General features: G+C 47.2%; 1 protein-coding gene across 2 annotated transcripts; it reads right to left on the bottom strand.

Annotated features, from left to right (window-relative positions):
• Positions 1-9,929, bottom strand: LOC126533892 (uncharacterized). 2 transcript variants are annotated; one of them, XM_050181102.3, is made up of 4 exons: positions 9,523-9,927; positions 7,158-7,319; positions 3,621-3,710; positions 1-267 (listed from the first exon to the last, which is right to left on the bottom strand). In XM_050181102.3, exons 1-4 carry the CDS (start codon positions 9,628-9,630, stop codon positions 193-195), a joined length of 435 nt encoding a protein of 144 aa, XP_050037059.1. In that variant the 5' UTR covers positions 9,631-9,927; the 3' UTR covers positions 1-192. The 2 variants fall into 2 exon arrangements, with proteins under 2 accessions (XP_050037059.1, XP_054928001.1); XM_055072026.2 differs by lacking the exon at positions 3,621-3,710 and having other exon boundaries at positions 9,523-9,929.
• Positions 9,930-16,546: the final 6,617 nt, after the last annotated feature.

The raw sequence follows: 16,546 nt of genomic DNA, 5'->3' as shown, positions 1-16,546 counted from the left end.
ACAATGAGACACCAAAGAAGTGGTACTAGTAGGACGAGCCACTTTACACTGTTTAATAACTGATGCTATCAGTACGCGTGACACTACGTAGTTTATTAGCAGCCGCTGCTAAACAAAGGAACCGTCGGAGGCGATGTTATACATCCGCTGCAACGGGACGGGTGGGCACCGATGCTTTCGTCGGTCCCAGCTTCACTGGTAGTAGTTCTTGTACGTCGAGTAGGCGCAATGAAAGGCGTGCATGCCTCCGGTCATTAGACCAACGACCTGCGTGAGAGTAATACAGGAAAAAAAATTATGGCACAAATCATCGAAGATGATAGCCAAAGCCAGCGATAGATAGCTTTCTTGTTTGAACTGCTCCATATCCCGATGCCAACCGTGAATCACAAATCTTAGTTGCGGGCGCTTCTTCGCCTTTTTCTTTTTTCATTAAACGTTCTTCTTCCTCATTGATGCATCAGCATAAATACGAAGTGGTCGTCTCGTTGCCAGCCACAATGCCAAATGATACAACAACACCGTATAGCTTGTTGCAATCGCAGCACCCCGGTTAAAACTTCGGAGCAAACTCCATTACCCCTGTAGTATGTTGGCTCCGGTGCTGGGCAAAGGCACTTTGCAGTTATATCACTGTGAGATACAAGGTACTTGGGCAACAAGTATTTGAGATACAGATATAAGATACTGCAATTATTGCATCTGATACGATATATTCCATTTGTATCTTAAGATACTTCGATGCATTCGCAAACTTCCTGTTATAGATGTATATAGTGTAGCAGCAAACGCGAATGCACGAAAATGTTTGCTTGGAAGTTTCTCAACTATATGCAAGCTTGCTTTATTTGAATGAAATGTCTGTTAGCATCTCAAAACTTTTGTCATTCTCGCTCAGAGTATAATATTTTCGTTGCGAAACAATTTATTGGGTTGCTTTAGCTGTTAAACATGAAAACACTTTATAAGCTGCGCTGTCGGCGGTTTTTGCTTGTCGCTTTTGTAATTGATGGGAATCGCTGCCAGCTAGCGGACCGCCCCCTAATTGCAAGAACGTCAATAAGAAGCCATCTACACGATGGCGCAAATAGCGCTGTAGATTTTTACATTAGAGACCTTTAGCCTGTCCGCTATTCCCGTAAACGGGAGCGGTTTGGGCGGATTGCTGGATTTGCCGGGGCGTAGCTAGATCGCTGCAGCCACCTGGTAGCGTAGAGTTCAACCAGACAAACACAGAGCTAAAACTGGAGTAACCCACTATATCCTGCTTCGCTAGTGGTGCAAATTTTTGGCAGCGGCGTAATTGTGAACACGATTACGCCACTGTCGAATATTTACACCAGCAGCTTAGCAGAATATAGTAATTAGCTCTGTGTTTGTGTGGTTGAGCTTTGCACCACCAGCTGGCGCCACCAATCTGGCCCCTCTAAAGCCCCTTAAACTTCGTACGAAGTTTCAGGGGCTTTAGGCCCCTCACGTTTACGCCCCCGCTAAACCGTCAAACCGCCCGCACTTACCGGAATACCGGACACGCTAAAAGTCTCTATTGTCCGTAAACGTATTTCCGTTTACGCAATAGCGGATCAGAGGACAGGCGTACAGCAGCAAGAAGGCTGGTAGGGACTTTTTTTTTTGTGACGCATCTTTGTATACAGAGAGCACATAAAGCTGCAATGAAGGTTCATATTCTGCTTATCTGATGGCGTGAAGCGTTCGCTAGCGACGTATTCATTAACGTGCAACCCTTTACGTGTTCTTTTTCTTACTCGATAAAACTTGTGCAGCCCAAAAACGTTTCATACGTATTGCAGCAGCACAAAGCGTCGTGGCATACCGCCGCTATTGACCCTAGTGCCACTTATAGCACCGATTACCTCATGATTTGTAACAGTTAAAAATTTAACGGTGAGCTAACAAAAAAAAGGAATATATCTAAGTAAAATAGAAGAGCGGTTCGGTATCACACAATCAAAGTATATACGTAGAAACACGAAACAGCTAGGTGGCAACACTAATAGCCATGAAATTTAAGCATGAAGTATTGCCATCTTGCCTGTGAAGGTCAGAGAACAGAAAAATCGGTGCCTGTGGAAATTCAGGTGGCTTACTGGCAGCACTATCAGCTTGAGAAGCGGAGTTCGGCCGATGTTTATAGTTTCGCACGGTGACGTTGCGGTAGCCAGTATCTTGTACCATAAGATACACGGTACATTCTTTCACGTGTCGGAAATACAGAGACTGATGCACGGACTGCCAGACGTATCATGATACAGATACAAGACACCCCCGGAACAGTATCTAAGATAGTATCTAAAACAGTATCTAAGATAGTATCTAAGACAGTATCTAAGATAGTATCTAAGACAGTATCTAAGATAGTATCTAAGATACATAGAGTGCGCGAGAGTCAAAAACGCTTAGTATTCGTGACATTGTCTTGTCGACACTGACGTCCAGCTGTGCTCGGTGGCATACCGCATTCACCCTATTATAATACCCACAACTTTTTAAGGAAATATTGACAAAATCGTGGCATGTGCTTTAGTATCTAGCACGAAATCACAACTGCGATAGGCGGTGTCGAAATCCCACCATTCAATATTGAATCCCACTTTCCAGTATTGGAGGTACTGCTTTGCCAAACTGCGGGTCTTATATTTCTTTTCTCAAGAGCGAACCAATCACCATTTCTCTCCGCTGCGATAAACATCTGGAGAGGGAACATCTGGAGAGGGAGCGTATCCCTATTTTCGTTTTGTATTCCTGCACCTTCTACGATAAGGGTACAAATCAACGCAGGTGTCTGTGACGCATGATTCCAATCGCAAGCTTGTGAATGCCTTGCTCAGCTTCACCGGCAGTGGCAGACGCCATTACTGGTTGCAGCTTGCTTTCTTTTTTTTTTTTGGGGGGGGGGTGTATTTTATTTTGAGCTTTCTAAGTTTTCATAAACATTTGACTCTTTCGCAGTGCTTCAATTCCGAGCCTGCGGACCCCGTGCTGCGTATCTGTAACCCAGAAGACGTCAGTGGAAATAACACACCACGTATATAAGTATTTATGCAAATAAACACCTTGTTTAGAGGCATTTCTGTGTACATACTGCATTGTACCTAACATTCGTCCTACTCAGCATGTACAGGCACTCTACTCTGGCGGTCCAACAGGCGTAGGAAAGCAGGCCTCACCATGCTATCTTATGGTTCTGAGCAGGCAAACCAACTGGACAAACAGCTTGGGACTTACTTCTCTGTCTCGCTAATGGAAATAAGGGCCTGACCGCTTGATGCAACAGGTCGGAGCCTTCCAAGTTTACTGGTATTGCCGACGGGATTTATGAGCCTGACCTCTTGATCTAATTGGCCAAACCGCCTGGATGTTTGTTGTGTCACCAATTGGTTATGTTAGTCAGGCCCGTTCAGTACAACCGAAAAGTCCAATTGGACCTATTGGACATCTCCAGTGGGTGTCTTAAAAGAGAATTGGAACTATCCCATCGTTTCTAATTGGAAATTTCCGATTGTAACGAGCAACGTTTTCTTGGGTGTTTACCTTGGATTCGGTAAGCTACTAACGTCAGGAAGCAAACAATGCGTGAAGGGGCTTGTCATCGCACTTACGGGAGGCGCGCCGACTTCGTTCGATTCTCGGACAACCCCGACGCTTGAGAAGATGTACATGAGTGCGCCCGTCCCGTTGAACAGCACGTACTGCGAATGCGTCGAAGGCCGAGAAGACAAGTTGGATGGAATCGATGCCAAGCAATATTAGCTTGCAGTTGCCTCGCAAACGTGACATGGACCGTTCTGCTGTAACGGTCTGTTAGAACGGTTCTGCTTGATTAGAAAGCGTTCTCCGGCACAGGTAGTAACTGCCGTTTACGGAACACTAAGCCAAGCTGGTAGCTGAGACCCACAAGTAACAGCGATTACCTTGTTCAGTCATTAGTGCTGTTAACTCTATCATTGCCAACTGCAGCTATACGAAGGCAGTAAATAGTGTGGCAATTAGGCACTAACTACTAGGCGCTCTTTTTGGGGAATATATAAACAATACGTTCGTGTCCGTCTTTAGTCTAGTCACGCTCTCTACCCCCTTTTTTTCTGCGCGGCGCCCTTTTATGTGGCGAGATCGTGCGTTGCGAAGTGGATGATTTACTGAAGTCAGTCGGTGAAGTTTCATGGCAGCGCACCTCGCGTAGAGGCAGCTGCGCGTTGACTGTTTGGCTGAGGGTGCGGATACCTCCAGAGGAAGAGCACGCTGCCTTTTTGTTTGAAGTGCCACCTCTTTTCGTATAGCGCACGGCCTTGACACCTTGCAGGCGGTATCGTAAGCGCGTGATCTACGCACCATGCTTGTCTGAATGAATGAATGAATGAATGAATGAATGAATGAATGAATGAATGAATGAATGAGTTTATTTCTCCTGTCTACAACAGAAAGGAAGCAGAAGCTAAAGGCCATGCGGTCTGACGAAGGCTTCTGCTCCCACAACAATTCGGCACGCAGGCCGTACGCAGCAACAAGTATCATACAGACATACTGAAATCAACTGGAGAGCCGAGAGACAGAATATTATTTTTGTGAAACAGAACATGTATACAAGAAATATCAGAAACCAACCGGATACTCAAAGTACGATGCATTCTGTTTCAGACCAACCACAACCAGAAAACAAAAGAAACAAAAGAATGACCATTTATATTGTGGTTTTAATCAGACAAACTCAACATTCTTCAGAACGAGAAAATTTTTGATTGATTTATTCGGATAATATATAATTTCATCTTCAAAATCACGTAGGCGATTTAGTAGGGAAGGCGCCTGGTAACTGACTAGTTGTTTTCCGTAATTGGTTTTTATTTTTGGTGTTCTCATGTTATGTTGTCGATGGCTGCAATGCGGATTGGTGGGTACATTCAAGATGCACTGTGATTTGTTTTGTTTAATGTATTGCAGCAACTTGTAATAGTACACCTGGTTTGCCTTTAACATAGAATGTTTCATAAAAAATGGTGCGGTTCTAAAGTTTTGTACAGGGTCATAATATCCCTCGAATGCGCGTAAAACTCTTTTTTGTAGCACTATCAATTTATTATATTTTTTTGCGAAGTAGTGCCCCAAATTAATGTGCCGTAGGTTAATCTAGCATAAAAGAGTGCGTAGTATAAAGAACTTTTCAACCATGGAGGAACCAGAGTACTCAGTTTGTTTAAGCAACCAGCAGTTCTGCTTAGTTCGATAGCAAGTTTGTCGATGTGCATGTTCCAGGCCAAATCCTCTTGGAACCACACTCCCAGAAATGTTTGACACTTTACCTGCTCTATCAGCCTATCTTCAAAAAGAATAGCCGCATTGCATTTACGTGGTTTATTAGTAGGAGCAAATATCATATATTTTGTTTTGGAGGAATTCATTTGTAGCTTATGTTGTAACCAGCAAGAGAGTTGTTTCAGGTAATTGTTAACTTTTAATTGGAGCTCTGTTATAGTAGCAGCTTTATAGAATATGTTAGTATCATCTGCATACATAACTAATTCAGGAGACTCGGGGATGTCACACAGATCATTAATAAACATTATAAACAGAAGAGGTCCAAGTATTGATTCTTGTGGAACACCCGTTACGATTTGCGCGTAAGATGAAACATCATTATTTACACTGACATATTGATAGCGATTGGTTTAGTAATGGCGTAAAAGTTCCAATGCGATACCTCGTACATCGCACTGTTCCAATTTGCTAATTAATAAACTGTGGCATACTGAATCAAAGGCTTTCTTAATGTCTACAAATAAACCTAGTGTGTACAGTCTATTTTCAATATATGTTATTATTTTATGTTTGATATTAAGAAGAGCTGCTTCACCAGATTTATTTTTTTGGAATCCATACTGCATGTCACTAATTACACTATATTTAGTGAAAAATATTTGTAGTCTAACATTCAGGACACTCTCGAACACCTTTGATAGAACAGGTAAGACAGATATCGGCCGGAAATTTGTCATTAAATGTTTATCACCTCCTTGGTAAATAGGGCATGCGCGTGCTATTTTTAGACAATCACGAAATATACCACTTTCAAACATACTGTTCATGATGTGAACAATGACAGGTACAATTATATCAGTGTATATTTAATTGGTACTGGTTTCACGTCGCCATACTCAGCAGGGACGTTGTTTTTTTTTTACTTTAAACAGCAGCTGCCTAACTTCAGCGGGTGCAACAGGTGTAGGTATCACTGAGTTAGTAAGACTGAATTTATTCACTATAGATGTGGCCGTGAGTTCCCCCCTGTCGGGATGCTGGGTCCTGGAGACAAAATATTCATTCAGAGCAGCTGCTGCTTCTCTGCCTGTCAACACGCCAGTGGCTGTCATTATGTTTATCTCCGTGTTCTGTCTTTTGGTAGATGTTAAGTCTCTAACTTCATTCCAAACTTTCCTAGGGTCATTCTTTATTTTAGTAAATAACCGTTCATAGTACTTAACTTTTTGCTTGCTTGAATTCACTGTTGACCTTATTTCTGTATTTTTTGTAATCAGTCAGCAATTGCGCACTCCTGCATTTTACAAACAGGTGATACATTTTGTTTTTTCTTATCATTTTTAGCAAAGCAGCATTTATCCAGGGTTTTTGTATTTTCTTGCTCCTCTGATTGCACAATTTCAACGGAAACGCTAGGTCGTAGCACGTAATCATTTTATGAAAGAACAATTCGTAGGTTGCTATTGTATCTTGTTTTTTCAAATACAGATGACCAGTCTGTTGATAGGACCAAAGCAAGAAAATTTTCTAATGCGCTCGCGTGGAAACTGCGAATCTGTGCTTTTTTTTTCCTCCTTCCCCTCGTTTGTGCGCGTAAGGAATGAAACAAGGTCGGTGCAATGTCGAAACCTGATTGCGCTACCTTCCCTAACCCAATTTGTGCAATTCTTTCAATTGATCAACTAAGTATTTCGATTTCTCGCGCACATCCGCCTCTTCCAGAAATCCTCCTCAAGGATTAGAATTTTCCTATACCAACCACTGCAGGCAATTTTCGAAGTAATTTGGCTCGTTTCGCCAGAACGCCCGGTAGATCTTCGAGCTGGACAGCGTTTGTATATTCGGCACTGAGACTGGAGTCGTCGACGAGCACGGATACTCACGTAGAAAATGCTGGGCAGGTAGTAAGCAGAGGTGGCACTCAGGAAGCTGGACACGATCATGAAGATGCCGTTGAAGAAGAAGGTGTACGCAGTACCCCCCAGGCAGCTCTGCGCTTTCGTCTCCGTTGTGCCCAGCATGAAGTACAACACTAGGCCGCCCAACTGCGATTCACAAGAGGCACCCAATTAGTCCCAAGTTTATACAACTTTTTCAAGTATTACATTCTTCTTTTAATTGTATGGAGTGCCATAACACAGAACTAGGTCCCAAATAAACTGCGATGGGAACCTCGGGCTAGAATATGTGCATAATCAATAATAGACGGTTGGCAGCAAAGCTTTAAAGTTGCAGAATTAATAGAAGTGAACACAACGAATGTAAATTAAGGAAACAATGGATAGGTTAAGGTTAAACTGAAATGAAATGTAATTTATTTCGTGGATTAGACATTTATGGACAACAGTAACAGTACTGGTTTAGTGAATATAACAGCCACAACAAAGTGATAAGTAGTGCAGACATAATGCAATCCAACAATGAGAACTGGCATAGGCAAGAAAAAGTTGCGAAGAACATATTAAACCGCGCTCAGCACTAATATTTCTATACAGGTGGCGTAAAATGTTGGTAAACCGAGTCAGGCAGCACCCAGCTCACAAACACTATCGACGGTGATGCGATCAGCACGCGAACAGTGCCTGATTTAGGATATGTGGTGGTCATTCTTCGATTTTCCACTGCTTGGGCTATCTGCGACTCACGCTGCATGTCTCCGGGATCGGCCCACTTTCCTATGACGCTAGTTCACCAGGGTCGGTCGTGTGACCATGGATGCATAACGACAACTGCGTGTTGACGACGCAGTGACGGTGATGGAATGACAAAGCAGGAATGAGGTCGGTCGAACGACGAAGGTGGCACGACGACGACAGCATGTTGATGACGCAGTGACGACGATGGAATGACAAAGAAGGAATGTGGTCAGTTGAACGACGGAAGTGGTACGACGACGCCAGCATGTTGACGACGCATCGACGACGATGGAATGACAAAGAAGGAATGTGGTTGGTCGAACGACAAAGGTGGTACGACGACGACAGTATGTTGACGACGCACTGACGACGATGGAATGACAAAGAAGGAATGTGGTCGGTTAAACGACGAAGGTGGTACGACGACGACGACAAAGTGATGACGATGGATTGACAAAGAAGGAATGTGGTCGGTTGAACGACGAAGGTGGTACGACGACGACGGCATGTTAACGACGCAGTGACGACGATGGAATGACAAAGAAGGAATGTGGTAGGTCGAACTACGAAGGTGGTACGACGACGAAAGTCAGATCGTGAGGCTGGTATGACGACGATGGAACGGTCCACGACGGCCTCAAGACCACGAAACCTATTTCGCGGCCAAAATAGTAGACAACTTGAGTCACTCAGTCGGCGCAAAAGGACAGATAGCTGGGCTCAATGTGTCTGAGGCAGACAAAGAACGCTAACCGCATTAAAAAAATTTATGAAGGCCGCATTGCCACCGTAGCTTTTACGCCAGCAAATAATTAAGCCCCGTCACGCATGGCAATGAGATTCATCAACCTGTTTTATCAAACGATAAAGACTATCTGACATAACCCAGTATGTAATTGCAAGGTAATCGATATTCAAAGTCTTAACGTTGTTTCAAGTCAGATGGAGGACGTTTAGGCAGAACCATGCACACGCATCATTCTTATGCTGGTTAGCCAGCAACACCTTGAACTCCCTTAGAAATGAACGCCAGACCTCTCTATGGTAATTTTTGTCATAAATTCTTTTGGTTTTTCTTCCTTCTTTTTTTGCCTACAGCAAGACACTCTATATCTTCGTTTGATTAACTCAACGCTAGTTGGTCGAGTCTGAACTCGGCCTAACCAAGCTCCACCCGACTGCGTCTATACGCATCATGCTTTGCGCGCACGCACTGCAATGGCGAGTCGAGCCACTCCTCGCTAACGGGTTGACCAAACTCGGTCCGACACTTGCTCTGCCCGACTAGCTAGCGTTTACGTGAATCGCAAGACCCGATTTGGGCTTGAGGAGCCGACTAGGCGCGACTTTGTCGGATTCAAAGCATTACTGCGGGACACCGTGAACTAGGACAAAAGCGAAGTGCAGGCAAGAACAAGTGTCTGTCCTTGTCTCTTCTGTCCTCGTGCAAGAAATCGTCGTTTTGTACTTTGAATTATGCACAACCAAATGAAGGGGGGGGGGAGGGGGCTCGAACCCTCGACGTTTATCGGAGTTCACGTAAACGCGGCCTATACGACGTCGCAAAAGACCGCAACCGTGGCGAACCGTGTGCGCAAAGACGGCATCTTACGATCTCAAAGAAGTTGAAGAGCCCGTTGACAGTCCCGATGTACTCGTCGAAGGAGACCTCGAATATGCGGCCGCGAACTGCTCCCATGGTATCCGCAACGCCGTACATCGTCGAGGGAGACTCCTAGGGCTGGTGTCGACGGTGGAGAGAGTGTACGGCCTGTCGTTCGAGGGCAGCCTGGGCGCGAAAGGGGCAAAAGTTTCACAGACATGAAGGTTGTTCAGGGACAGCTCGGGACAGCTCTAGTCAGTCCTGAAGAGGAAGTTTTCGCTCGGGGACACCTACCTATATACATGGGAAAATATACAGGGACACAAGTACACAATGAAAACGAGCACAACCCATCATCTATGATGGGATTCGAACCATGACCTACACCGCTAAAAGCCAAGGTTCTATGTATGTCAGTTGCGACGGGCACGATCTGCGAAGCGCGGTTTCTGGGGTGCTGAAACACTTTTCGCTGCTTCAAGACTGTGCCCTATAAGATGTTTCTTACAAAAGTTACTAGAGGGAACTATTACCCTGCGGTCGTTAGGCGAGCATGAGAATGATGCATGCCTTTGTATGACCTTCGTTCTTGTGGCTTCAAGCGTTCTTGTAACAACATTTACAACGACTTATCTTTCTAAATATTCAAGTATACGGATCGCTTTAAAAAGCCACCAAGAAAATTAGCGCCCGCACACACGCGTATTCATTGCGAATTGTTGCACTTATGCCGCAATATGCTGCTCATGTTGAGCAATTTTGAACGCCACAAAAAAGTTTGAAGCTAGAAGGAAAAAAAATTTTGTCAAACTAATGTACTGCGGATCGTTGCCTTGCTGACTAAACTGTCCTACTTGCAGCTACGGTAGCTTCGTAGTCCCCTCAAGTCAATTCTGCAGGAAACCCTGCGGGTGCTACAAATTTCCTTCCGGAACTGCAATGCAGGCAGATCAATTGAAGACAGATCATCAAGACATGCTAGACGACTCGCAGCATGCGCGATAGGAAAGAAGTTTAGATGCCTGCGACAGCGTCGCTCACCTTGCACCAGGACCGTCCGGGTTGGACTCTTCTTCTTCGTCGGCTCTGTGAATGTTACGCGCCCACTACCTATTTCCACTATGTTTCCATTGCGAACCATGGCCAAACGCCCTTGGAAGGTACGTGCTATACATTGGATGCAACATCTACTACAACAATAATGACAACACCGTAATACGGGGCATTGAACAGGCAACGCTCCTTAAGGGATAGTTAACCGTTTAACCCTAGAGCTTCCTATTAACTCACTAGAAATAACTCTGATGCTGTGATCATTCAACTACAGTGAGATTAGCGGTTGGCATACTGATGTCTCTGCTATTCCTGCCCGTTGCTTAAGACGTTCTTGCTGCTTTATTTATTACCCCTTTTATGCTTTAGTTGGCCCAAATTTAAAGAAAATCCTAGCTTTTATAACCCCGAAAGGCATCAGACTGCGCACGTGTACGATTACCCTGAGAATCGTTGCATTTATTGCTCAATATATTCTTGAAAAAAAATTTAGTTGCAGAGTTACAACTTAGTTTCAGAGAGTCGAAGTTAGCCGAATCCATGCGCTATCATTTCTGATGGAGGCTCCACTTGCTCCACGCTTGTAGTCTGCTCTTTCTAGTAACTTCATTATCAAGCCATCTGCGCTCAACTACCACTTTATGGGAAACTGTAGGTCACAATAAAAGTCGGGAAGAAGGCAGCGTGTTCCTAGAGATCGGATACAGGCATATGATATTCGATTCAGTTAAACGTAGACGTGTATTGCTAGCGAGCACGAGTTCCACTGATGATAATGATTACGGTGATGATGACGATGGTGGTAGTGGCGATAGCGATGTGATGATGACAACAGAAATTTCAACTCATGCCAGGTGCGGTGCATCGGCGAACAATGGGGCTGCGTGGGCAAAAATAATTTTGAGGGCTGTTCGATTTAAATCTGGCGGTTAAGGCTGTTCAAGAGGAAAAGGAAAGGACCCGATATTGAAAGCGGAAACACAGTCACAAGCACTGCTGAAGGAGAGGTAAGTCCAACGCAATATTTGAATTGAAATGGAGATGTCGGACGGACGGAAAAAACTTTAATGGAAAAAGGACCTGCGAGGTTGCCAGCCCGGGCTCAGGCCACCCGGGCATTGTGTGCGGTGTTGCAATCGCACCGCTGGCACGAGTTGTTGCAAACGGGTCGCAAGCCCCCAAGGGTCGCAAGCCCCCAAGGGTAGCGTTGGCCTGGCGGCCTGGGGCACTGGAAGCATCCGAAGGTCCCGGCAAAGCATGAGTCGACTGGTAACAGAACAACTGGTTTATTCTAACATCGCAAAAGAGCGGGCGGTCAGGTCGACCGAAGTGAGAGACGGGAGAGCACGTAACTCGACAGAAGAAATCGGAGCCTCTCTCCTGGCGTCCGGGGGCAGCTGCTCTTATACTTTCGCAGTTGAGGGCAAGAAGGAAGGCCTCGTGACGAGACCACGTGACGGCGGGTACGGACAGACTGAGAGACACGTTGAGACGAGTGTAGTGACGCATCGCCAAGCTGGCGCCTGTAAGACCTACTCGCTTCACACTTGGGGAGCTCCTCTCCCCGGCTGCCGCGCTTTGACAAGCGTGGGCACACACACACACGCACACACGAAGACACGTGGCACTGAAACACGCCTGGACGCGCTTGGCGGGGAGGCGTATCGGCGGCGCTGATGGGGGCCAAAATGTCCGCCGCTTTGAACGAAGCCCCGGCGTCCGTTGCATCCGCGCTGGCTATACCGCGCGTCATAGGCGAAACGTAACAGACCGCCCCGCCGGGGGAAGGAGATCCCGATGGTCAGGGGACTGCATCCGCTGTCCGGAGGGATGTCGCTTGATGATGCTCATAACCGAAGTCGGTCGTCCTTCGGCGTTTCTTGAGCGTAGCGCACAGAGAAGGCCTCGTTCTCTCGTTCAGGTTCACACAGGACACTGCAAAGTGACTTCGGGAGAGTTGACATTTTTGGATCTCGTTCCCGGCAAGCGTTAGAACTACGCCGAAACTCAACCGCTCAGTCAGCAAGCACGGCACAACCCTCACTAAGCCCTGCCAGGCTCTTTCCCCTTTTATACTACTGCCTAGTTCCTTACAGTAGTTTAGCAGCACTCAGAACACGTCCACAAATTGGAAAATTGCACGAGAAAGCACATCATCACTTTGAAACACTACACAAAAGCAATATGTTAAAAATCCTGCCTCAGGAAGAAAAACATCAGTAACAAACAATTTTGAGGCTGATTCCCACGTTAGGGGCTTCGACTTAAGCCATCGGCGTTACCGTTGAGACTCCCCTTTTTGTAACGCACCTCAAAGGAATATTGTTGCAAAGCGAGGCTCCAGCGCAGGAGGCGGCCATTTTTGGGAGAGATGGTCTGCAGCCATTGGAGAGGGCAGTGATCCGTCTCAATGATAAACCTCGAGCCGGCTAGGTAGCATGACAATTTCTGAACGGCCCACACGATACACGCACACTCTTTCTCGGTGGCGCTGTACGCCTGCTCACGACTGGTCAGCTTACGACTAGCATACAGGACGGGGTGTTCTACTTCTCCATTTTCCCGTTGGCACAGTACAACGCCCATGCCTCGCGCACTAGCATCACACTGAACAACGAACCCTTTTGTGTAGTCGGGCGATCGTAGCACAGGCTGGCTTGTTAGGGCGCTCTTTAGGGCGCTAAAAGCTCTTTCCTTCGTCTCATCCCAGACGACTGTTTGCGGCTCTGTCTTTCTTAGAGCATCCGTCAAGGGAGCCGCGATATCAGAGTACCTGGGGATGTACCTCTGATAGTAGCCGGCGACACCTAAGAACGACCGAATATCGGTCTTCGTGCGCGGTTGCGGGAAGTCTCGCACAGCGGCCACCTTTATTTCAGAGGGGCGGCGACGACCCCGACCAATCACGTGACCGAGGTAGACAACCTCGGCCTGTGCTAACTGGCACTTGGGAGCCTTGACTGTCAAGCCCGCATCGCGCAGGCGGGTTAGCACTGCCCGCAAGTGGGCCATATGCTCAGGCCAGGATGCGGAGAATATCGCTACGTCGTCTAGATACGGTAAAGCGAATTCTTGCTGTCCCCGCAACACTTTATCCATGAGGCTTGAAAAGCAGTATGGCGCGTTCTTCAAACCAAAACTCAAAACTTTAGGACGGAATGTCCCCATTGGTGAAATGAACGCCGCATACCTACTAGCCTCTTCTGTAAGTGGAACCTACCAATAACCCCTGACAAGATCTAGGGTGCAAATAAACTGAGCGCTACTCACTCTCTCAAGGCGCTCCTCGATGTTAGGGATCGGATAAATTTGATCCTTAGTGATGGAATTAAGCCTGCGGTAGTCGACGCAAGGACGAGGTTCCTTGCCCGGTACCTCAACTAATATCAAAGGGGAGGTATAATCACTCTCACCCGCCTCAATAACACCGAGCTGTAGCATTTTCTTTACCTCAGCCTCCATAATATCGCTCTGGCGGGGTGACACCCGGTACGCCTTGGATCGTACTGGCTCTGGGGAGGTAAGTTCTATGTCATGAGTAAGGACAGAAGTCCTACCAGGCCTCTCAGAGAACAGACCTTGAAACTCTTGTAAGAGCTGGTGTAGTTCGGTTTTCTGCTCAGGCGACAGCGATGCTTTACTGATTAAGTCACTAATGACTTGATCGGTGTCTTTCCTGTTCGTTACTGAGCCTAGTCCCGGAAGCTCGACCGGTAGCTCTTCGGGAGCGTTTACCATCATACATACTACTGCTTCCCGTTGCTTATAGGGTTTGAGCAGATTACAGTGGTAAACTTGCTGTGCTTTCCGTTTTCCTGGCAGACTGACCACGTAGTTAACGTCCGACAGTTTTTGAACAATCCGTGCTGGGCCCTCCCACTGCACGTCGAGTTTGTTCTTTAGCGATGAGCGCAATATCATGACCTCATCGCCCACCTCAAAACGACGGGCCCTGGCTGTCCGATCATAATAAACCTTGGCCCTCTGCTGGGCCTTTGCCATTGCTTCACCTGACAACTCCTGTGCCCTTCCTAAGCGTTCGAGGAGCTTAAGCACGTACTCCACCACGACTGGATCGTCGCCCCTGCCTTCCCACGATTCTCGAAGCATGCGAAGCGGAGACCGCAGCGAGCGACCGTACACCAGCTCAGCTGGCGAAAACCCCGTGGCCGCATGCGGCGCGGTACGTAATGCAAACATCACCCCAGGCAGACACAGCTCCCAGTCAGTTTGATGTTCAAAACACAATGCTCTCAACACGCGCTTCATGACGGAGTGGAGCTTCTCAACGGAATTCGACTGGGGGTGGTGCAGTGAGCTGTGTAACAGCTTTACCCCGCACCTTTCGAGAAAGGCTGTCGTCAAAGCGCTCGTAAACACCGTACCCTGATCTGACTGGATTTCCGCAGGAAAACCAACTCGCGCAAATATGGACAGTAGTGCATTGACTATCTCAACTGAGCTTAGTTCTTTAAGCGGCACTGCTTCAGGGAACTTTGTCGCTGGGCAGATCACAGTCAAAATGTGTCTGTACCCCGTGGCTGTTACCGGCAGAGGTCCCACTGTATCAATAACGAGCCGTCTGAAAGGCTCCGTAATGATAGGTACCAACTTCAACGGCGCCCTCGATTTGTCCCCTGGTTTGCCCACCCGCTGACAGGTGTCGCATGTCTTCACAAAGTGGTCTGCGTCCCGAAAACACCCTGGCCAATAGTACTCTTGCAAGAGACGGTCCTTAGTTTTCTTAACTCCTAGGTGTCCGGACCACGAACCCCCATGCGACAAGCGCAACAGATCCTGACGGTAGCACTGAGGCACGATCAGCTGATCGAACTCCACTCCTCTGCGGTCTAGATACTTTCGGTACAGGACCCCACTTCTTTCCACAAAGCGAGCATTTTTCTTGGCGACACCTTCCTTGACAATGCAGCGTATGTTTTCTAGGCTGCCATCCTTCTTTTGCTCGGCTATCAAAGCCGCCCGGCTAACTTTTAGCAACCTATTAAGTCCGTCTGACGTAGGCGCGTAAGCAAATCTGCAGATAGCTCTTCTAACTTTCCCGCATCGGGAATTTCCTCTCCAGTATCTGGTGCCTTTAACGCTACAGGCTCAATTTTATTCAGTTCGGGCGTGCTCTGAATATCAGCTTGCTGCGCTTCTGACTCTTTCTTATTGTTCGACAACGTCGGCCCCGCAACTACTGCCTTTGCAGCGAGCTCCCGAACCTTCGATCTGGTTAAGGCCTGAACGCTAGCCTCACCAAACAAAAGCCCCTTCTCGCGCAGGAGGTGATCGGACCTGTTCGAAAATAGGTACGGGTACTGGGGAGGCAGCATAGATGACACTGCCGCCTCCGTCTCAAGCGCTCCGAAAGGTCCTTCAATCAGCACTTTTGCTACGGGCAGACACACGCTGTGAGCTTCCACGGCTTGCTTGATCCATGCGCACTCGCCCGTGAACATATCGGCTTCTACGTAGGAGGGGTGAACTACATCCATCGTAGCTGCGGAATCGCTCGGCACTCTTTCCCGTTCACGAGGAGGTCTCGCATGTAAGGCTCGAGAAGCTTCATGTTCTCGTCAGTGCTGCATAAGGACAAAAACACGACTTTTGTTTTTGTTTCTGGACACTGCGCCGAAAAGTGACCCGGCTTCTGGCACGTATAACAAACGCGCGCTTGCCTCGTCTCGAACCGCTTTCTGCATTCGGCTTCGGTTGCCGCCGTCTCCTTACGTTCGGTCGGACTGCTTTCACTCGCATCCGCACTACGTGTGTCCCCCTTTGCTCTCATGGGCGTGAACTTCGGCCTCTCAAACTTGGAGCCAAATTCACCCTTTTGACCGTCCTTAGCTCCGCGAGCCCGACGCGTCACAAACTCCTCGGCTAGCTCGGCGGCTCTAGCCCCCGTACTAACGTCTGGCCTATCCAAGACCCAGTACCGCACGTTCTCAGGTAACCGACTATAAAACTGTTCTAGCCC

The sequence above is a fragment of the Dermacentor andersoni genome, chromosome 7, assembly GCF_023375885.2.
Source record: "Dermacentor andersoni chromosome 7, qqDerAnde1_hic_scaffold, whole genome shotgun sequence".
Lineage (NCBI taxonomy): Eukaryota > Metazoa > Arthropoda > Arachnida > Ixodida > Ixodidae > Dermacentor > Dermacentor andersoni.
This window is presented reverse-complemented; position numbering and strand designations above follow the sequence as displayed.

Bases quoted from the DNA above. Each gene is read 5' to 3' on its own strand.
- LOC126533892 (XM_050181102.3), bottom strand. From the start codon at position 9,630: ATGTACGGCGTTGCGGATACCATGGGAGCAGTTCGCGGCCGCATATTC. The intron at 3,711-7,157 runs GTGAGTATCCGT...ACGCATTCGCAG, and splicing joins ACCTGCCCAGCATTTTCTAC to TACGTGCTGTTCAACGGGAC. The intron at 268-3,620 runs GTAAGTGCGATG...ACTCTCACGCAG, and splicing joins ACGAAGTCGGCGCGCCTCCC to GTCGTTGGTCTAATGACCGG.